General features: G+C 37.7%; 1 protein-coding gene and 1 long non-coding RNA gene across 2 annotated transcripts in view; one reads left to right on the top strand and one right to left on the bottom strand.

Moving 5' to 3' along the window:
- Nucleotides 1–22,779, bottom strand: part of abcc3 (ATP-binding cassette, sub-family C (CFTR/MRP), member 3) — a 59,806-nt gene that overhangs the window by 1,650 nt on the left and 35,377 nt on the right. The window contains 16 exon segments of the mRNA XM_046853032.1: nucleotides 3,881–4,075; nucleotides 4,208–4,374; nucleotides 6,920–7,078; nucleotides 7,215–7,358; nucleotides 7,999–8,100; nucleotides 9,939–10,018; nucleotides 10,021–10,064; nucleotides 10,251–10,450; nucleotides 14,633–14,943; nucleotides 16,750–16,957; nucleotides 17,171–17,327; nucleotides 17,965–18,073; nucleotides 19,901–20,084; nucleotides 20,690–20,857; nucleotides 21,011–21,187; nucleotides 21,299–21,425. Of these exon segments, the coding sequence (XP_046708988.1) occupies nucleotides 3,881–4,075; nucleotides 4,208–4,374; nucleotides 6,920–7,078; nucleotides 7,215–7,358; nucleotides 7,999–8,100; nucleotides 9,939–10,018; nucleotides 10,021–10,064; nucleotides 10,251–10,450; nucleotides 14,633–14,943; nucleotides 16,750–16,957; nucleotides 17,171–17,327; nucleotides 17,965–18,073; nucleotides 19,901–20,084; nucleotides 20,690–20,857; nucleotides 21,011–21,187; nucleotides 21,299–21,425 (2,532 nt within the window).
- LOC124388428 lies at nucleotides 10,457–12,550 on the top strand. Its single transcript, XR_006926413.1, has 2 exons — nucleotides 10,457–10,656; nucleotides 10,706–12,550. It is a non-coding gene; the product is annotated as an uncharacterized LOC124388428 (long non-coding RNA).

The raw sequence follows: 22,779 nt of genomic DNA, 5'->3' as shown, positions 1-22,779 counted from the left end.
TACCAACTCTGAGATAACAGTGTAAATATTGGTGTGGTTCAGGAGACAGTACCACAGACCAGTGTCATTTTTAACTTTCAGTTCAGTACACATGTACTGAATGCAATCCTTTTTACATGCAGATCATAGTTAAAATCTGAGCTCCCTAAGCAACGTATTTAGTGACGGACCACAAGTTTGTTTAGTCTCCACCTTACGCTTTAAGCACATTTTCTAATTATTATTAAACTTGAAAACATACACAACAATGCTGGGGGTATAAAAAAAGAAACTAGAGTTAGTGCAGTTTGACTGTGGCTCCTCACTTCATACCGTAAATAAGATTTGTTTTGCGCATGCACAAAAACGCTAAAGAATCAATAGAGCTAGCATTAACCTCTAGCCAGGAAGTGGCTAGCCGGTAATGCTAGCGCTATAGATTCGTTAGCCTTTTATGAAGAGCTTCAAGAATTTCTCTTAAAAGGAGAAAATCCTGACAATTCCACATATCGAGGGAGTGAATAAATGAAGGATGGAAGGAATGAAGATGTTTGTTAAAGTATGTTAAAATAGAAGTGCAGTAAAACAGTTAAGTACATCAAATCTTTAGAAAATTTTATATTAAATGTAAAACACACACATACACAAAAACACACACTGTATTACCTGTATTTTTATTAAATATTATTTAATTAATTTAGTGTGCCAATTTAATTGATTACCTAATTTAATCAATAGAATAAAAGCGTGTATTGCAATAATTTGATTTATTAAAATTATTATTATTTTTTTTAAATATAATAACATTTATATATTATTTAACCAGGCAGGCATTTTATTGAAAATTGTTTTTAAAAATTTAAACTTTATTAATAGAAATTACAAGCATTTTTATGTTTGGCATTTCTTCCCCCCAATCATACTGAAAGTAAACTGAACTGTGACTTGAAAACCGAGGTACACACCAAACAGCGAATTTTGTGTACCGTTACACCCCATAATATATAATATATATATACACACACACACATACATACATACACACACTCATGTGTACAAGTGATCTATGGCAACAAGTAAACATTCTGTCCTCAAAATTGATGTGTTAGAAGCAGGAAAATGGGTAAGTGTAAGGATTTGAGTGAGTTGGACAATGTGATGGCTAGATGTTAAAATAAACGTGTTTGTGTGTTAATGCAAATTAATTTTACCGACACTAATTTTATACCCGCATGATTAACGCAGCGCGCATTTCTATTTGACTATTTCTAAACAAAAATATGAATAAATAAATATAAAGTGAATTTAAAAAAAAAGTAAGATTAATTTAAAACTTTCAATGCAACACTTTTATTTACGATGTCCTTTCTTTACTCAGATAAAAAAAAAAGTCCATTAAAATTTTTTTTTTAAATCATTGAACATTTGTTTTACTGATGCACCAAATCTCAAATCAAGCACCAAAATCCACCATGATGCACACATCCAGCAATTAAAGCCGTCCGTGTGGAAACATAGCAAAAGTTCAATTTGGTGTCCTGATAATCTACATAATTTAAAACACTATTATTACTTTAATACATTTACATGAATATTTTGTCTTCATGCTCTATGTTTCACTAATAATAAACATGCATTTGCATAAAACAATATTTAAGATATCAATATTTGTACATGGACAGGTTGATTAGAGTATTAAAAACATGAAAAGTATTAATTTAAGGTACAAATAAATATTTTAATCGATTGAAAGCCCTAATTCAGTATATATAAATAACATTTTTATTATATCTTCTCAAGGGGCATAGAAATATACTATACTAATATACTATAAAAATAACACTTGGATATATTTTAGAGTACCGTAATTTCCGGACTATAAAGCGCACCCATATATAAGCTGCACCCACTGAATTTTACAAATATTTTTATTTTTAACATAAATAAGCCGTGTCTACACTAATGTACTTTACACAGCCGTTAACGAAAGACACGTTACACACGGTGTAACGGGTGAAATATGTTGCACTTCCTTTAGGAGCATAGCGGTATTTTGGGAATAGCCTGACACTGCATTTTTCCGCTATTACTGCATGTGTGGAAACCGAGGATTATGTCCTTATTATTTTCTGATGCTGATTTCTAAGTTTCTTTGACTAACCCGTAACGCTGTTGCCAAGAAAAATAAAAAAGCACGAGTTTTGGAAACCTGTCTGTGCTTATATGATTTCTGTTGCAACTGGAGTTAGCGAGCTCTCCCTTCACCCAGACTCAACGCGTTACAACGGCTTGTATCTAACAGTAGCCTACCAAGAAAGTCATTGTTCACTGTCTTCCTCCTTCCTTTTACAACTATTTCTCTTGGGAGTTTATCTTTTGGCATCGTCGTGCATTTAAAAATCACCCAATGGAAGTTTTTTCTCCCGATGCCGTGCAGCTCAGAACACAGGTGAGGTGCGTTTTTCCGTTTCCGTTCGGAAATTTCATTGGTCTAATGTTATGGGGTTCAGTTTTTTGGCTTGAAGTTTGTGAGACCGGGAAACCCCCAGGAAAAATCCATAAATTAGCCGCTTCGTTGTTTAAGCTGCGGGGTTCAAAACGTGGGAAAAAGTAGCGGCTTATAGTCCGGAAAATACGGTAGTCAGGGTGCAGCTTGTATAGCAGTACAGATTTACTGTCTTCTGAAAATAACTCAACATACAGCCATTATTGTCTAAATAGCTGGCAACAAAAGTGCGTACACCCTAAGTGTAAAATTAGGTGCTTTAGGTACAATTCTCTCATTCTGACCACTGGATGTTTAACATGGCACCTCATAGTAAAGACACTCTGAGGATTTGAGAATTAGAATTGTTGCTTTCCATAAAAGATGCCTTGGCTATAAGAAGATCAGTAAAACCCTAAAACTGAGTTACAGTGCAGTTGCCAGGGTCATACAGAGGTTTTCCAAGATGGATTTCATTCAGAACAGACCTCGCAAGGGTCCATCAAATAAATCGAGTCCTTGTGCTGTGCGTCAGGTGCAGAAGCTGCTTCAAAAAACAGAGTGTAGCATTACTGTTTTAGAGGTTGCAGAAGCTGAAGGTTCACGTGCCAGTGCTCAGACCATACGCCTCACACTGCAACAAGTCGGTCTGCAGGCCGTCGTATTAGAAGGAAGCCTCTTCTGAACCTGGCTCACAAGAAAGCCTGCAAACTGTTTGCAAAAGACAACCTGCTCAAGAGCATGAAATACTGGACCTGTGGTCAGATGAGACTAAGATGAACTTGTTTGGCTCAGATGGTGTGCAGCACCCTGGTGTGGAATACCAAGAAAATTGTCTCTTGCCTACAGCCAAGCATGGTGGTGGTAGCATCATGGTACTGGGGAGCTGCAGTTCATTGAGGGAAACATGGATTCCAACATGTACTGTGACATTTTGAAGCAGAACATAATGCCCTCCCCTCAAAAACTGGGCTGAACGGCAGTTTTCCCAACATGAAAACAATCCCAAACACGCCACCAAGATGACAACTGCCTTGCTGATGAAGCTGAAGGTGAGGGAGTGGCCAAGTATGCATCCAGACCTAATCCATTTTAAACACCTGTGGGGCTCCTCAAGTGGAAGGTGGAAAAGCAACATGTGTCTAACATCCAGCAGCTCCGTGATGTCATTATGGAGGCGTAAAAGAGGATCCCAGCAACAACCTGTGCAGCTCTGGTGAATCTGCAGCTCAGTGCTAGATAATAACTCACATTTGTTGCCAGCTATTTTGACAATAATGGTGTATGTTGAGTTGTTTTCAGAGGACAGTAAATCTATTCTCTATATCTGTCTGTATGTACTGTCACAATAATTGAATTTTGTGCTAATGGACCAGATTTTTGACCCAGAGTAGTAAAGGCCAAGCCCAGTCATACCTTGTGTAGTCCATAATGGTGTTGAGTCTGTGAGCGATGGTGAAGACTGTGCAGTCCTCGAACTGTGTGCGAATGGTGGATTGGATGAGATCATCTGTCTCCAAATCAATAGCAGCTGTAGCTTCATCCAGGATGAGGATTCTTGTCTTCCTTAGCAAGGCTCGAGCCAAGCAGACGAGCTGCCTCTGTCCCACACTGCACACACCCAGAACACAGTGGATGTGAGCGCATAGGGATTAACTCTGATATTATAGTCAAGCACTGAAACCTATTAACTGAACCATAATATTTCATCATGCGGTACAGTGTCACATGCTGTTGATGTACCTTAAATTCTCTCCTCCTTCCGAGCATTCCAATTCAAGTTTAGAAGGCTGGTTGCTGACAAACTTATGTAGGTGAGAATGTTTGAGAGCGTTCCACAGTTCGTCATCGCTGTATTTGTCAAAAGGGTCGAGGTTCATCCTCAGTGTCCCCGAGAACAGAACTGGTTCCTATAAATAGCAAATTAGGCAGGGCACATTTAAATCGGGCAGGAAAAAATCTATTATTTGGATTTTGGCACCAACACATTTGCTCATCTCATTTTTATTTGTTTAATTATTCAAAATATTCTGTTCAATCAATAATCAAAAGCGAAGTCTGATTTTTTATTAAATATGGAATTAACAATTATTAAACATCACTTTTTTTTTTGGTCTATGTCAGCTATTGCAGAAAAAATTGTGGGTTCTTCTTGTTTTTTCATGGAGGAATATCAACAAACCTGTCCATCACTAATATATATCGGATGTGGAAGCATTACATTTTGTGCCTTCACTTGAAAAAGGAGACTAAAACTTCTTCCAATGTCCCTGTGCTCAAAGCCAGCTTCATGAAGATACGCTTTACATGGGTTAGAATGGAAGATCTTGAGCAGCCTTTTTTACAGCTCTGAATTAAATATGGTTATTCTTTAGGACTACATCTTTAGGACTAATTGGAATGCTGACTGCACCCCAGGCCTCCTCACCTCACCTACATCAGTACCTGACTTTACTGACACCATCTCCCCAGAAGAGGAAAGGTTATCAAAACTGCAGATTGGTACTAAATGTGGAAATGTTCATGTACTATATTGCCATTAGTCATTAGTATGGTTTGAGCATCGCTTTCCACATTTAATCCCAATTTGCTCTTATAATTCCCTCCACTCTTCTGGGAAGATGTTGCTCTAGAGTTTGTGGAGATTTGTGTTTATCAGCCACAAGGGTGTTCGTAAAAGCAGGTTCTGATGTAGGTGAGGAGGCCTGGGGTGCAGTCAGTGTTAACATTCATCCCAAAGGTGTTCAGTAGGGATGAGATCAGAGTTCTAAGGCTGGAGACTCAAGATCTTCCTCTCCAAACCATGTAAACCATATCTTCACGGAGCTCACTTTGTGCACAGGCGCATTGCCATGCTGGAACAGGTTTGGGTTTCCAAGATCAAGTGACGCAAAACACAAAATTTTATACCGCATCCAAAGACATCCTATATTGTATACCTGCAGGTACTATTAGTTACTAGTTAAAATTATAATTTGTACGGAGATACGAGCGACCTTCGAAACAAATTTCTAAGGCACGAGCAAACCCACGCTGCCGCTTCCCCGCTTTCGGCCGAGGGTAGCATCAGTCGCTTATCTCGTGTCGCTCGTTCGCTCTCGTTGTTCGGTGCAGCAAAAACATAACTTTTTTTAGTTTTATATTTTGATTTCACTAGAAATCTTGAAAAATGTCTCCCAAGAAAATCAGTGATGGTGCTGGGAAAACTAAAGTAAATAGAATTACCATGGAAACCAAGAAGAAAAAGTATGAGCGTGGTGTAGCTCTGTGCATCTCACACTCGCAATCAACCACTACCCCATGGGTAAGTGTTAAATTATGTTTACATTACGGTAATTTGCGGTGTATTTGTTTGTTAAAATAGGCTACAAATACTTTTTAAGTGCAGAAATAAGCGATCGAATGAGGTCTCAGAATTGATTAAATCACTTTTACATTATTTCTTATGGGGAAAACCAGTTCGAACATACGAGCAAATGGACCTACGAGCAATATTCACTAAAGAATTATGCTCGTTCAGCAGGGTTTTACTGTATTGCAAAATTAATTTTTTTTTTTTACTTACACAGTAATTATTCCTCATTTATAGTCTACACCTTTTATTTAGGTCTAAGGAATCCAAAAAGAACTGCCATCCACCAAAGCATAGATGTGTTTTTATCATAAAAAAAAAAAAAAAAATGCCCATATAAATAATAATAATTAAAAAAAAAACATATATATGAAAAAAAATGAAATTACCTCATTCTTATCTAAAAATCATTATTCTCAATACAAAACATTGTTACTCAGGCAAAAAATTCTGTACCTTTGCTTCTTTTTAAATGCTAAAAACCCCATAGTCCTAAAAACTTCATGTAGTATATGAAAAAAAAACTTTATTAATAAAATACATCGATTCATCAATAACTACTCGATTAAAATGCAATCAATCTACAGCAGCGTGTAGTGTACAGTATCTGTGCTTACAACGCTACTATTGTACTGAATACCTAAATCTACAATCAGCATAGAAGGGCAAATGAGGACAGGTGGTTCTCATGGATTGAAGGTGAATTAGCTGAAATAAAAGTGTTTTTAAAAGTGAATTAGGGTCACAAGAGCAAGAATGAATGCAGAAAATAAAAGACAAACAGGAATATATTAACGATCTGGACGTGAATTTGCAGCAAATTAGCTACAGTTGTGTTTGGAGTCAAGCATGCTAATTAGCCACTGTTAAACATTTCAAGATGTTTTGTGAGTTGAAAGCTGCTTTGGATCGTACATTTTTTTGCCAGTATGAAATATTTTTGGCAATCACACCAAAATCTTTTTTTTTTTTGGCGGACACATTAAAACCTGACTTGAGAGAAATATTAATATAACAATAAATCTTCAACAATAAATGTTCAAAGCTGGGTTTAAGTAAAAACAGCTTGCGTGAGGGTGGGTAAGGGAGAGAAAGTGTTTGACCTGGGGGATGATGGTGAGTTTGGATCGTAGGTCGTGCAGGCCGATCTCGGCAATCTTCACTCCATCGATTGTAATTTCCCCTTCTGCCGCCTCCAGGAGCCGGAACAGACACAGTGTCATGGAGGACTTCCCCGCTCCAGTCCTACCCACAATGCCAATCTGCAAACACACACACACACACACACACACACACACAAAAGATATAAAGCGGTCACTACGCACAATTAAGTGCACAGCTAAATAAATTCTGCAAAAGCAATACTGAGTATCTGCACTGCCTGAATTCACTCCTGACCTTTTCTCCTCCTTTCACCTGGAGAGAAATGTTCTTCAGAACCAAGTCGAGTCCCTCTCGATACCTCACACTGTAGTTATTAAACTCCACTTTGCCCTCAGGAGGCCAGTCTGATGGAGGCTTTTTGTCCACCTCCCACGGTGCCTATAAAAAAAAAAAGCTATTTATTCAGCGATATGGATTCTTTTGTGTTTTATTTACAGCTTCAAGAATTTCTCTTAAAAAGGAAAAATTCCTGACAATTCCGCATATCGATGGAGTGAATGGATGAATGAAGGATAGGAGGAATTAATTCGTTTATGAACAAATAAATTGAATGAATAAATAGATTACCTTGTGTGTAACAAATGTAAACTATATCATTTAATATTTGCATTTATTTCATTTTATTTAATTGATTTAGTTTGTGCCTATTTAATCAATGACTCAATTTAATCAATATATTAAAATTGCATTAATTTGATTTATTCAAATTTTTATATATTTCTTTGTTTTTCTTTAGGTTTTTTTTTTTTATTTAACCAAGCAGGCATTTTATTTAAAATTATATAAAAAAAAGTAAACTGGTGATGTTTTACTTCTCCAAGCTGAAAGAAGAACTAATCATCACTCCTGTAAATGAATTAAAGATGCACTATTCCTTTTTTTATTCCTGCCCAGTCGTATGGCATCAGTATGAGGCTCGAATGGTCTCTATAAGATGATATAACTGTCTGCTATTTATACAATGCATTGAATCGGTCGTGATCCAGGTCTAAAAAGTAGCTGTGTTGACAACACTGACCTCAGGTGGTGTCTCGGAGTACTCCTTCACTCTCTCTACTGCGACAATGTTGCTTTCAAGCTCAGAGGTCATTCTCACCATCCAGTTCAGGGACATCGTGACCTATTGGATATGGAACGTGAAAATCGGTCACGGTGATGTGTTTTTACACAGCTGTAAAATCACTGCAGCACTAACGTCTTGAGTATGATTCATTTATTATCTTCGGGTTAGAAAGGCATTGCTGCAGAACTGATGACTGAGAACTAATGTGAATAAGTGTCTGTGTGAAATAAAAATATTTTCACGTTCAAATATTTATACACGTTTCTAATAGTCTGAAACAAATGCATGCTGTTTCACAATATCACAATATTTTTAACAATGTTTTCTACAACTGCGTTGGACATTTTTAACATTTGTGTCAACAATGATGCTGCACACTAGGGTTGCAAAGGGGTGGAAACTTTCCATGGGAACTTCACCTGGGGAATTTGGGAAATATTCCAAGTAGGAATCTTACTAGTAATTGATAAGAATTTGTGGGAATTAATTGGAAATTTGGGTAAATGTATGAAAACTGAATCATATACAAACATAAATATAAACATTTTGTTTGGTCATAAGGTGACATGCATGCAAACTGATACAGATTTTTATCATATATTATATATATTTAATTAAATTGTTAGTATAATTTAATAATTTAAATTATATATTTAGTTGCGCTATAGCTTACACACAGCACAATGTAGGTAATATTTATGTTATTTTTGTGAAAAACATGATTATGGTTTGGAGAAACGCACATGTAGGGGGTGATCCCGCAATTTAAGTTCACTGATATAGGCTAACCTGCAATTTTGTATATTCCCAGTTTATTCCCCTTTAATTCACGTTAATTCCCACGGAAAGTTTCCAGTCTTGAAAATTCCTGAAATTTGCAACCCTACTGCACGTTTATAAAGCAACATGTATGTGCTTACCAGAGGTGGAAAGTAACGGATTGCATTTACTCAATATAATGTAAATGAGTAGTTTCTTTGTGTACTTATACTTTTAAAGTAGTTTTCATAATCAGAAATTGTACTTTTACATGTTTTTTCCACTGCATTCTTAACTATATAAATAATAAATTAATTAAAATAATGCAATTTTTTTTCCTGCAAAAGAGCATAACTCGCATCAGAGTTAAATCAAGCATTGAAGTGTTTTTTATTTTAAATATAATATTTTTGCACTTTCATTTGTAATGTTCTTTCAGTCGAAAACAACTAGTTAATTGATAATTGATTACTGAAACTATCAGCTATTGGCAAAAATCGTTACGAGAGCGGCCTCTAGAGGCGAATCACTGATTCCACGGGCTGTGAGAGTATGTGCTGCATGGAGAGCGCTATATTATACGTGTTATTCACAATTTATTTATTATAATATGATTTATATTAATGAATATATTCTGATTTATTTCCTTTAGCACATTTTCATGGTTCAGTAGTGGGTTTTTTTTTGGTAATAAAGTACAATACTATTTTGCATGGAGTGTTTTTTTTTTATTTATTCGGTATTCATTAAAAAAAAGTCATCAGTTGAATCAGTTTTTTAATTTGTAAAGGTGTTCCTTCAGTTGAAAACAACTAGTTAGAGATTTATATTTTATTGTCCTTTTTGAACTACACTAGAATCCCCCACCCCTTACTGTTAAAAAAAAAAAAAAAAGGGGGACTGTGTAAATTTTACTATGAGTAAATGTCACATGAGCTACTTTTTACTTGAGTAGATTTTTACCCTGGTAACTTGTACTTAAGTATGATTTCATTGAAGTAACAGTTACTTCTAGTGAGTAAAATGTTTTTTTACTCTTTCCACCTCTGGTGCTCACACTGGTGCGTCCACAATATGTTCAGGACGTCTCCTATTTATTACAAAACCCTCTTTAGAGGACTATTTGGTTACACTACCTGCAGGGCGTACGTGATGGAGAGCCCCACCAGCCCTTCATTTAGGCTGTCCTTCCTGATCACGGCGAACAGGGCGGCAACAGCACGATGCAGTTTCCGATAAACTCTATCCGTACCCCCAACCACCTGAACCCATCAAAACACACCGCTGTCATTAAACATCAACACAGAATGGTTTTATATGAATGGTGGGACAAGCACCACTGGTGGTCTTGCCAAAAACATTACTGAGAGTCAAGAGAAAATTTGGCAAGACTCACGCCGAACATCTGCACACAATCATGCATGCAGAAGGAGCGAGGCCAGACCTACCTGTTGGAAACAATACCGGGGTAGTAACTCTTTTGGTTCTCGTCCACTTTCACATCGTTCATGAGCACGAACGAGGTGTTGAGCCCATAAGCACGGATCACGCTAGTGCCGGTGATGGTCTCCGAAAAATGTGAGTAAATAGGGGACCTACTGATCGACTCCAGCCTCTTTAGCTGCCGCGAGGACGCTACATAAAATCTCTACACAGGAGATGAGGAGGAGAGACACCGACAGCAGGTTTAACAGATATAACTACAATATAAAGCAAAAATGAACTACAGCACACATTGTAATGGGGTTAGGATTCCAATAACACCACATGAATCAGGCATATACACTGTTACTAATGCAAACTATTTAAATGTAAAATTTGTCTTCTATGGATTGGCACACGCTTGTATCCAGAGTGGCTTACGTTTATCTCTTTCATACAACTAAGCAGCTATGGGGTTAAGGGCCCTTCTCAAGGACCGAGAAGTGGCAGCTTGGTGACTGGATCCCCAAACTATGGTCTAAAAATGTCATTTAAAAGTCGAAAATTTAAGTTGTTTTAATCATTTCATATCTGTATGTGATAATAAAGGTTATATTTTAAACTAAAATTTCCTTTAGTTATTAATAGAGGTCAAAGCACTGATAATTGATTGCTGAAACTATCGGCTTTTGGCAAAAATTATTACGAGAGCGGCCTCTAGAGGCGAATCACTGATTCCACGTGCTGCACGGAGAGCGCTATATTAAATTTGTTATTCATAATTTATTCATTATAATGTTATTTATTAATTAATATATTCATATTTATTTCCTTGCACATTTTCATGGTTCAGTAGTGTTTTTTTTTTTTTTTCTGTAATAAAGTTCAATACTATTTAGCATGAAGTGTTTGTTTTATTCAGTATCCATTTGAACAGTTTGATTAATCGGTTATCGGCAAGTAAGATTCGACCTAGCTTTCGGCAAAATCCAATATCGGTCGATCTCTAGTTATTAGCGTAGCCTAATTTGTTAGCTTTACCCACCAATCATATGGATAAGTAAGTAAATGTTTTGATTTAAATACAATAAATATGAAAAAAATGTCATTATGATAGTTATAATGCTCTGTGAATAGGTTATATATCTCTTGCAATGTAATACTCATTTGTCTGTATGGTGCATAACAAAATAATAAACTAATAAACTAAATAATAAAATCTCCACAATAATATTTATAGCCACTATGGACAATGTAATTTTCTGTTACAGACTGACCCCCTATTAAAGAAAGCAGAAATTACGTGGCCCTCACAGAAAAAGGTTTGAAAATCCATAAAATAGAGCTTTTTTTCCTTTTTTCTAAAACATCACTAAATAACAGACTAAGGATCAGCACTGAAATCTCTGTGGATGCTTACTGGAATCCTCACCCATTATCAAAGAATGTAGTCCAAATGCATAATATCATTATTATTGTGCATCGACATGAATGTACAACAAAGACATAAAACCCACTTAGAACCTTCAAATCAATAAAAAAAAAAAAAAACCACAGATTTAGAAATCAGGATTATTTCCGTCTCATGCAATGCTGAAGCCAAACCAAAAGCAACATGTGGGGAAAAAAAGGAAAAGAACCGCAAAGGAAGCTGCAGTAAGTCATGTGAATGAAGTATGGGGTTTGCAGATTATAGAACTTTTATACTGTACAAGAGGCACATTTACAGTAAAAATGCTTTACACACTCATCAGGAAGGGTATTGACCCCCTACTACACGTGTCCTTCACTGTCTCATGGCCCCTTTGTATAGCATTAAAGGTGTTATGATTGGTGGTCAGTCTGGATTAGGATTAATATCACTACGTTCTGTTACACAGGATCACATTTACTACAATGTTAGGCTCTTGAAATGAATAATAAATGTGACTAGCGCTTTCTGATCCGAACCACCCCTGAATGCCAGGCAGAATGGGGAAAAAAAGCCTATTTGAGATGCTTTTAGTGCGATTGTAATGATAGAACACTGGGGTTAAATATAAAGAATTAAAATTAGTCTGGATAAAAGACATTAACGGAATGAACCAACTGAAATCACACCTTTAAAAAAAAAAAAAAAAAAAGGACCTCCCAAAGCAGACTACTCCTACAAACAGCTGTTCTTTATGCACAATCGTTCAGATTATTCATAATGTAAATCAGCAAATTGGTACCAGTATTTTAGACATCAGCAACGCTTTAGGAATCAATTCGTTCGAAAGAGGTTTTTGGTGTATTAGTATGCACCTGTTCCAGTTGGATAAAGAACAACTGATGATGAACACCTCCCCAAATTCTAACAGAAACAACCATACTACTACTCCGAGAATGGCAGGGTGACTACGCATACTTAAACAGTAAACATATTGACACACGTTAGCATGCTGCATTAATGAGTTAATGTTTCCTATTTACCTGGACCCACCAATAGAACAGCGTTAATGGCACTATGACTATGAAGAACATAGGGGTGAGGGCAGAGCATATGACCAGCACAGTGACTGTGTACCAGAAAGTGCGCATCCAGATATCAATATTTTCTGGAATCAGACAGTCTATTGTGTCCACGTCTTTGCTGAAGCGATTCAACAAGCGCCCTGAGGGGTTGGATTCGAAAAAGGACTGCGGCGACCTCAGAACAGCGCTGAGCATGTGGAGGTGGGTGAAGTTGGCAGCCTTCAGCATAGCGTACACCCGACTCAGTAAAGAGTTAGCCAGAATCAGCACACCTGTGTGGAGTGGAGGGAAGATTAATTCAGCTGAACAATGGACTCACACACTCATTTGGTCTATCCCGGAGACTACAAAACCTACAGGTTCACACAGAGGTTGTTCACACACTCAGGTGTTCGGGTTCTCAGAAACGCAAGGTTTTGTCCAAAAACTCGTGTTAATGCTACAAAGGATAAATAATGACACTTGGCCATGTTTCAGGGGGTTTTAGGTCAGTTGATCAAATGTGCCAGAGAGATCTGTAAGAAGTGTGTGAAGTGTAACGTGAAAATTGTGTCTTTATCCATGGCAAAATAAGGTCTAAAGCTAAAGATGGAATGGAAAACTAATAAAAAAAAAACTATGGTCAGTCCATGCGAGCTGATCTTCGGTATCTCAAATGAGTCTATTGTTCAATTCCAACTATCGATTGTATTCCCTATGGAAGTTTGTTTCTGCCACCTACCATTTATTTTGCCTAATTGCGACTTTATTTCTCGCAATTTTGACTTTTTTCTCTGCACTCTGAATTCATTTCTCAAGATTCTGACAGTTTTTCTTGTGATTCGGACTTTTTTCTCGCGATTCTGACTTTATTTCTCGGCAATCTGACTTTATTTCCCGTAATTTTGACTTGTTTCTCAAGATTCATTTTTTTCCCCCCTCACACTTCTTACTTTATTTCTTGCAATATATATTTATTTTTTGCAATTCCGACCCTATGTCTCGCAATTTTGAGTTCTCTACAGGGATCGGAGGCTTAGTTTCATACCATGCAATTCTTCCATTAACAAAAAGATCTCACGGTTTGTAAAACCATGGCTAAAATTGTCCTATATGATTTGTATTTTATGCCCGATTGGCTAAAAAAAAAAATTCAGAATTGTAAGAAAAAAGTAATAATTACAAGAAATTGTCAGAATTGCAAGAAACAAAGTCAGACTTGCGAGAATATATCAGAATTGTGAGAAATTCAGTCAAAAATAAAGTTTTTCAACATGGTATTTTCTATTTCATTAAAAATAAGAGAGCGAGAGCGAGAGAGAGCGAGAGAGAGAGAGAGAGAGAGAGAGAGAGAGAGAGAGAGAGAGAGAGAGAGAGAGAGAGAGAAGAACAAAAATGAACATGTAATGTCACCCTATGGCCACCAGGGTTCAGTAACACATCAGAAATCCTCTGGCTGGGTAAACACATCCAAATCCCGAGGGGAGGATTACAATAAAATGCATACGCGTGTGTGTGTGTGTGTGTGTGTGTGTGTGTGTGTGTGTGTGTGTGTGTGTGTGTGTGTGTGTGTGTGTGAGAGAGAGAGAGAGAGAGAGAGAGCGAGAAAGAGTACATGCAAACAGTTTAAGGCAGGAAGTAGGCAGGGGAGCTGTTTGTGTGCAAAAAGGAAATGAACAACTCTTCGGTTAGAGAGGGGGAGGAGATATAGTGCTTATGAGAGAGAAAGAAAAACGAGAATAAGAGATTGCGTGAAGTGAAAGGAAAAACAGAGGAGGAGAAAGGAAAGGGAAAGAGAAATCACAGCTAGAACCTTCTTTGCCAGCGGCTTTGCTTGCATGCTAGAGCACAAAACACTTTCAATTCTGTAAAGTAGGAAAATATTATTGAAGACTCCTGCAGCTTGGCAGTATCTTTTTGGGAAACACAATACCTGCACAAAGAAGTAAATTAGAGCCAATGGGCCAATGACCACAGCAAAGATGGGGGTGCTGTAAATGATAACAATCAGTGTGGAGAGGGAGATAAAAAAAGTCCCCAGGAACATGAGGATCGTGGAGGGCAAGGACTCATCGATCACGTAAATATCTTTGGAGAAGCGGTTGATGATGCGCCCTATGGGAGTGGTATCAAAGAAAGACTGCGGGGTGTGAAATTTGTTGTCCAGTAGACCCTGGTGCAGCTTGCGGGCAGCCTGAATTTTCCCCATGGCCAGAGTAAAGGAAGAGAACATGACCAGGAGGCCTGCCATAAAAAGAGGAAAGAGGATGAGAGAGTTGCTACACTATGCAGACCTGTAGGGAAAAGGAGGTTATGGAGCATGTACTGTATGGAGAAAGAGAAAGAAAAAAATCAATAAGAAATTTAGGTAATTAGGTTGAATACGGGTTATTAGAGATTACAGAGCAGGAACATTAGGCAAAGAACAATCTCTGGGGGGAAAAAAAATAATATATATATATATATATATATATATATATATATATATATATATATATATATATTTTTTTATAATACATATATACGTATGAAGTGTGCATTTCAAAGTTGTCCAACTGTAGTAATACTGAGGTGAGTGAAGTGCTATAGTTCCTAATTAATTAGTATTTCTCAATTGTATTTTTTTTTTACGACTACTCTGTGGTGGAAAAAAGTGATGAAGCTCTTCCGTTTACAAAAATACAGTTATTCAGATATTATCCTCAAATATTATTATCCTCATTATCTGTAGAATAACATAATTCATTGGTTGTGAATCTAAAAAGTTTTTCCAGGTTGCTGGAGCAGCTGAGAAGGTCATTATACAGTACAAGAGCGGCCTCTAGAGGTGAATCACTGACACCACGCGCTGTTTGATTTTACATGGGACTGCGTGCTGCACGGAGAGAGCATCGTGTAAAAAGAGTGCTTTATTTACAATTTATTATTCATCATTTATTAATATATAATATATTCATTAATTGATAAATTCCTATGTATTTAATACAGAACCTTTTTATGAATCTTTTTTTTAATGTTATGTTTGTTTTTTATACAGTATTCATTTTGAAAACATATAATTTAAATAATCGGTTATCGTACGAGTACAAGTATGATCCAACCTAGCTATCGTTATCGATAAAATTCTTGATCGGTCGACCTCTATCTCAAAGAAGAATAAAAGTGTGTACATGGGCGTCAATAACAGAAATCCCACACAGGATTTTACTCCTGTCAACCAAGGTCAGGATTCTCCAGTGAGGCTACAGTGAAAAATCTGCAGCTGAAGAATCTGCAGTGTGTTGCACTGAGATGCTTTTCTGCTCACCATAGGTGTAAAAAGTGGCTATTTCAGTTAACATAACCTTGCTGTCACATTGAACCAGTCTGACCATTCTTCTTTGAACTCTCTTAAGATCAACAGTTTCTAAAATTCTAAAACAAGCCTGTCTGGCATCAATAAATATGCCATGGTCAAAGCCATTCACATACCATTTTCCAGCATTCCGATGTTTGATGGGAATATTAACCAAATCTCCTGAACTGTATCTGCATAATTTAATGCATTGTTCTGCTGCCACTTGATTGGCTGATATGATCATTGCATGTATGAGTACAAACTGGTGTTCCTTATGAAATGATTGGTGAGTGAGTATCTAAATAATACAATTTGTTTTATACTACTACTACTACTACTACTACTACTACTACTACTACTACTAATAATAATAATAATAATAAAATACAATTTTATTTATCCTATAATCTTCAGTAACTTTATCCTAGTGGATTTGGAGCCTATCATGGCAATTTGGTGTTGTCAATCCGAATACATGCATGTTTTTGAGATGGGAGGAAACCTAAAAACCCAGAGGTAACAGGTACATGGAGAGAGCATGCAAACACTAGTGTGCTGCCCTTTTAAAACCATGCAAAGATCTTCTTCACAAAAATTACTTATAAATGATTTCAAACTGAATATGTACTCACTATACTGCCTAATGTTCTACATGGAACGCACCTGCATTTGAAAATAAGCACCACTGACATTTGTAACCATTCGTGCCATACCTTGTGTAAAACCCAGTGCTGCATACACCCCAGCTCTCATCGGTACATTTTCTTCTCTTGTGCTCTCCTGGGTGTCATTAGTCCACGCAGTGAGCCAAATGTTGGCTCCGATAGAAGCTGCACTCTGAGCGGCATACAGAAAGCAGATGAAAATGGACATCAAGGGCCCCACCGCTTTCACGTACTCCCAGTAAACCTTGAGTTTCACCTAAATAAATGCAGCAGGTGGAACAGTATACATATATTAGAGTTGAGGAAAACCAAACAGTGACCTGTCTGCAAATGAACAGGGCCTCTTTTTTCTAATAAATACATGTTCCTCCTCATCCTATGTACATCGTAAATCCAGAATGCATAACAAAATGACAGTATCAAGTTCAGAGAGTAAAACAAGAGATAAGAAAAGCTGAAAAGCACCAACCCGTCCTGTCTCGGCAGTCTCAGCGTGGATCAGCTTCTCCAATTTAGATTCCTTCTTCTCTTGCAATGGCTCCCCATGCCTCTTCTCGCTGAAGCGGCGCTTGCGTACCGATTTCGTCCTTTGGTTCTCCATATCGTTAGACATAATGCTGATCTGCCTGTGAGAGCAGAATATTTGGCCATTTCTGAGAACATCTACCAAACTATTTTAAAAACAGCATGTTTATAGCAGAGGAATGGATAACCATTAATAGTCCAATTCCTAAAATGTGAGGTTTTAAAGCTAAGAAAGGAATAAAGAGGATAAACAGAAAGATGCATTAAGGCATAGACACTCGAGGTTGACCGATCCACCGATTTTGCCGGTAATTCGGCATCTATAGTTAAAACTATCTGGAACTATTGGCAAAAATCCATACCTATAGTTTTTCCGGGTTGCGTTGTACAGTACGAGAGAGGCCTCTAAAGGCGAATCACTGACACCACGTGCTGTTTAGTTGAATTTTTATTCATTTTTTATTTTATTTATTTGGAGTGTTCAGTTTCTTTTATTTTCCTTAATATTTATAAATATAATAAATATATTTACATTTATTTAATTCAGCACATTTTCATGAATCTATACTTTTTTATTTTTGTAATAAAGTTAAGTACTTTTTTACATGAAGAGTTGTGTTTTTTTAAATACAGTATCTATTTTAATTACTACCGGTTGATTAATCGGTTATCGGCAAGTTCCATTCTACCCAGCTATTGGTAAAATAGGTAAATTGGTCAACCTTTATTAGACTCTACCTCATAAACTGTCTTCGAGCCTCATTGACTGCAGGTTCGTTGTCCACCATATCGGTGTGGTTACTGAGAGCATCATCAGGGAATAACTCTTCCTCGTCAATCAACAACTCTGCAACAAACAGATACATGTTCAAACAAGAAGAATTAACTCACTTTTCCCAAAAAGAAAATTAGCTGTACACATATCAAAGAGATTGCAGCATTATATCAGATCTTGCTGTTAACCATATAAGCTGAAAGGTCCAGGTCCAGGTAATAGAACGGGTCTAGCTCTAAAGGAACTGCACAGAAGTCATTTATGATGGTGCATATGTCATGGCTTGTCCAATGTCCCACATTTCTTACTCATAACCTTTAGTTGCTCTATTTCATAATGGTTTGTCTCGAATTATAGATTAATACACAATAAAAAATAAGAGCACTACATACACATTATTTGCTTTGAGAATGTTATTTGAGAAGTATAGAGAAGGTCAGAGGGAGTTGCCTTGTGTGTTTGTGGATTTAGAGAAAGCGTACGACAGGGTGCCGAGAGAAAAGTTGCGGTATCGTATGAGGAAGTCAAGTGTGTCAGAGAAGTATGTGAGGGTGGTGCAGGACATGTATGAGGACAGTGTGACAGCAGTGAAGTGTGCAGTAGGAGTCTGGTGTAAGATCTAGGGATGATTGTATCAAGTTAGAATACAGTGGTGATGGACAGGATGACGGACGAGGTCAAACCGGAGTCTCCATGGACTATGATGTTTGCTGATGATATTGTAATTTGTGGTGAGAGTAGGGAGTAGGTTGAGAAGAGCCTGGAGAGCTGGAGGTATGCGCTGGAGAGAAGAGGAATGAAAGTCAGTAGGAGTAAGACAGAGTACATTTGTGTGAATAAAAGGGAGGGCAGTGGAGTAGTGTGGTTGCAGGGAGAAGAGGTGGTGGAGATTGAGGAGTTCAGGTACCTGGGGTCAACAGTGCAAAGTAATGGAGAGTGTGTTAGAGAAGTGAAGAAAAGAGTGCAGGCAGGGTGGAGAAGAGTGATAGCAGGAGTGATTTGTGATAGAAGAATATCTGTAAGAGTGAAAGGGAAAGTTTATAGGACTGTGGTGAGACCTGAGATGTTGAATGGTTTAGAGACACTGGCATTGAGTAAAAGACAGGAGGTGGAGCTGGAGGTAGCAGAGCTAAAGATGTTGAGGTTTTCGTTAAGAGTGACGAGGATGGACAGAATTAGAAAGGAGTTTATTAGAGGGACAGCACATGTAGGACGTTTTCGAGACAAAGTGAGAGAGGCCGATTGAGATGGTTTGGACATGTGCAGCGGAGGGACTGAACTGAAACACACAAACCAGTGAAATGGTGGTGAGAGAAAAAGGGAAATAAATCTTAAAATAATTATTTCCCTCTGTTTATCCACTGCAAATAAACCGGTAGTTGTGTTTGAGGCACTGTGTTTTCCCTCATTTGTTTATCTCAGTATTTACTTGTTATCTACACTATAAGGACAGAAGTACTGGGACACCTGACTTTTTCCACCATATGTGGTTCGTCCTTAAACTGTTACCACAAAGTTGGAGGCACACAATTGTATAAAATGTGCCTGGATGCTGTAGCATGAAATTTTTAGGAGACCCAAACTTGTTCTAGCATGACAATGTACCCAAAACAAGCTCCATGAAGATATGGTCTACATGGGTTGGAGTGGATGATCTGTAGTGACCTTCTGTAAAACACTGACCTCAACCTTACAGAACACTTTTGGGATGAATTGGAGCGCTGACTGCACCTGAGGCCTCCTTACAACACCTACATCTGGCTTTACTTATACCCTTGTGAACAAATTTCCATAAGCAAACTCTAAAATCTAGTGGAACATTTTCCCAGAAAAAAATTGAGATTATTTTAACAAGTGAATGGAGCCAAAACTTATTTAAATGTCCTGTGGCTTGTATACCCGTCACTTCATCATCCTCCATTATGTCCTCTAGCGAGTAGTTTCTCAGGAACTCAGCAAAGGTCCCATTCTCATTCAGCAAGTCCTGGTAAGAGCCCATCTCTGATACCTTTCCCTCCACCAGCACAACGATATTATCCACCTGGGGCAGGAAGCTGATGCTGTGGGTCACCAGGATCCGTGTCTGCACCATGAAACACATTTAGACTCAGTCACACTCGCTCAGAACATCGGGAGCACAATGACATCGGCACAGACTGTAAAAGCCTCTATTTCGCTATGTACTGAATGCCGCCACAGGTATGTGCTGATCAGTTAACAGCAGTGTTTATCTGGCACAAAATAAATTGTTGGACTCACTATTCCTGTTTGAAAAGTTAAGCTGCCAACATCCTGCCATTGTATGCTGGTGAACAACTCAACGCATTGGAATATGCGAGATTATTTTTAGCCATGTAGAACACAAACATTGTGTCCCCGACGTAGCTTTGATGCTACATAAATGATGTCATCCACTTAAGTACATTGAGCCGGGGACACTACAAACATTACCCGTCATTTGTCATTGCCTAGAATTTACATTTACGCCATTTGGCAGACGCCCTTACAATGATCTCATTCATACAATTGAGCAGGACCTTGTTCAAGAGCCAAACAGTGGCAGCTTAGTGGTGGTGTGTCTGGAACTCGTGACCTTTTGTTCAGAAGTCCAACATCATAACCACTGAGCTACCCCTTCACATAAAAAAGAGGGAGCAGGCTCTGCTCTAAAGTCGTCTTGATAATTACCTTTTGACGGAGTGCTCCCTCTGGCCCAATGACATTGTCGAAGATGTGCTTGGCGACATGGGCATCCACAGCAGACAGAGGGTCATCTAGGAGGTAAACATCTGCCTCGCTGTACAGAGCTCTGGCCACACTCACCCTTTGCCTTTGACCTCCAGACAGATTAATTCCCTATACAAAGACAACACATGAAGACTTAAATACTCAAGATGCTTAACATAAGACGCTCAGGTGCTACACTGCGTAGTTCATAGCTATAAAGTCTAAAAAGTTATTTAAAAAGTCATGAAATTTACATTCCTAACTCAGACAAAAAGTCTGTACCTTCTCTCCTATTTCTGTCTGGTCACCTCCAGGAAGTACTTCCAGATCAGGCGTTAGGGCGCAGGCATCCAGCACACGTCGGTACTTATCCTCTACATATGGCTTGCCGAACAGGATGTTGTCTCTCAGTGTGGCATTCTGGATCCATGCCTGTTGTGGCACATAAGCCACTGAACCCTAACATCAGAGGAATGTTCAATCATTGAGTCTAGGATATCATGTCAGGTTGGACAGTAAACCGGACATTAGGAGTACATCTAATATAAGATATGAGAAGAATCCACTCACTTTGATGGAGATCTGTCCATCAAGCTTCTCCATTTCTCCTAGCAGAGCTGACATGAGAGATGTTTTTCCACATCCCACATGTCCCACCACTGCTAACACTGAGCCCTGGGGTACCATCACGTTAATGCTGGAACACAGGATACAGATATGTATATAACATTTAGGGTTACAAAGGGACGGGCAATTTCCAGTAAATTTCCATAAACTTTCCGAAAACTTTCCACGGGAGCTTCATCGGGGGAAATTTGGAAACATTCCAAGTTGGAATATGCCATCAAGTTGGAAACGTACCAGGAATTTATGGAAATTTATGGGAATTAAGTAGAAGCACAAGGACGTTTTAAACATAAACTCATAATATTTATGTAATTTACGCAAATACTCTCCAAGCTGGACATTTTTTGACATTTTTTACCTCAATTCCATGTTGTACTTTGTACTTCCTTTTGCACATTAAAATATATTTGCCCATCGGAATGATTTCGCATTATTTTTTAAATACCACCTTATCATTATATAACATATTTTCTTATATCATTTTCCTGAAATTTCTTAGAATTTGGCAACCCTAATAACAATACATCAGTTTCAATACCAAATAAGGGATTAGTATAATAAACTATATGGAATTTCATTTTAACAAAGACAACTGCTTTATGTAATTAAATCTTTATGAAGTTTCATTAAACTACAAATAATCAAACATTATATGGCCAAAGGTTTGTAGACACCTGACCCATACAAAAACTGTTGCCAAAAAGGTCAATTCAAAAAAAGTTTTTTTGCATAACCCTTTCAACAAAGGACATTCATTTAACAACAAAATTGATTTACTGTAAAAAATTGCCGTAATAGATGTATTTTGAAATCAATTTCTTCCTGTTGAGCCAACCAGAAGTGTTGATGTTAAGGAAAAACTTGGCAGGAACCAGATTCAAAATTTGTCCCATCCTCATCTAAAAGACACGGGATACTGCTATGATCAGTTACATCCTTCTATAACTCTATACTATAGTCAAAATGTGTAATTGTGTAAAAGCTTGTGAGCAACTTATAAGTATCAGCCTCTGAGGGATTTCTGAATTGGTTACAGTTAACTAAAAAGCCACTGTAATTAAGTTATTAACTGTTCACTGAGAGAGACATGAGTGCCGAACTGTTTATTGTCTTTGTATTCTGTGGCTTTACGATTTTCCTTTCCTGAAAAAAATGTCCATGAAGACGTTTGGCGATGATGGAGCGGTAAGAACTTGCACTCCAACCTCCACAAAGCCCTGACTTCAACCCCAATGAACACCTATGGCACCACGTATGGGACACCAGTCCTTCTCGTCCATCATCAGTATGGGCAAATCTATGCTCTAAAATCTCATTAGATTACACATTAACCTTTCTTAAAAATTAGGAGGATGTAGGAACATCAAAAGAGAGTTTAAAGAGAGATTAATATCCATGGTTTTTAGATAGGTTGTTTAAGCCTA

Source organism: Silurus meridionalis, chromosome 7, assembly GCF_014805685.1.
Source record: "Silurus meridionalis isolate SWU-2019-XX chromosome 7, ASM1480568v1, whole genome shotgun sequence".
NCBI lineage: Eukaryota > Metazoa > Chordata > Actinopteri > Siluriformes > Siluridae > Silurus > Silurus meridionalis.
The sequence above is the reverse complement of the archived record's forward strand: the minus strand, read 5'-3'. Positions and strand labels throughout refer to the sequence as shown.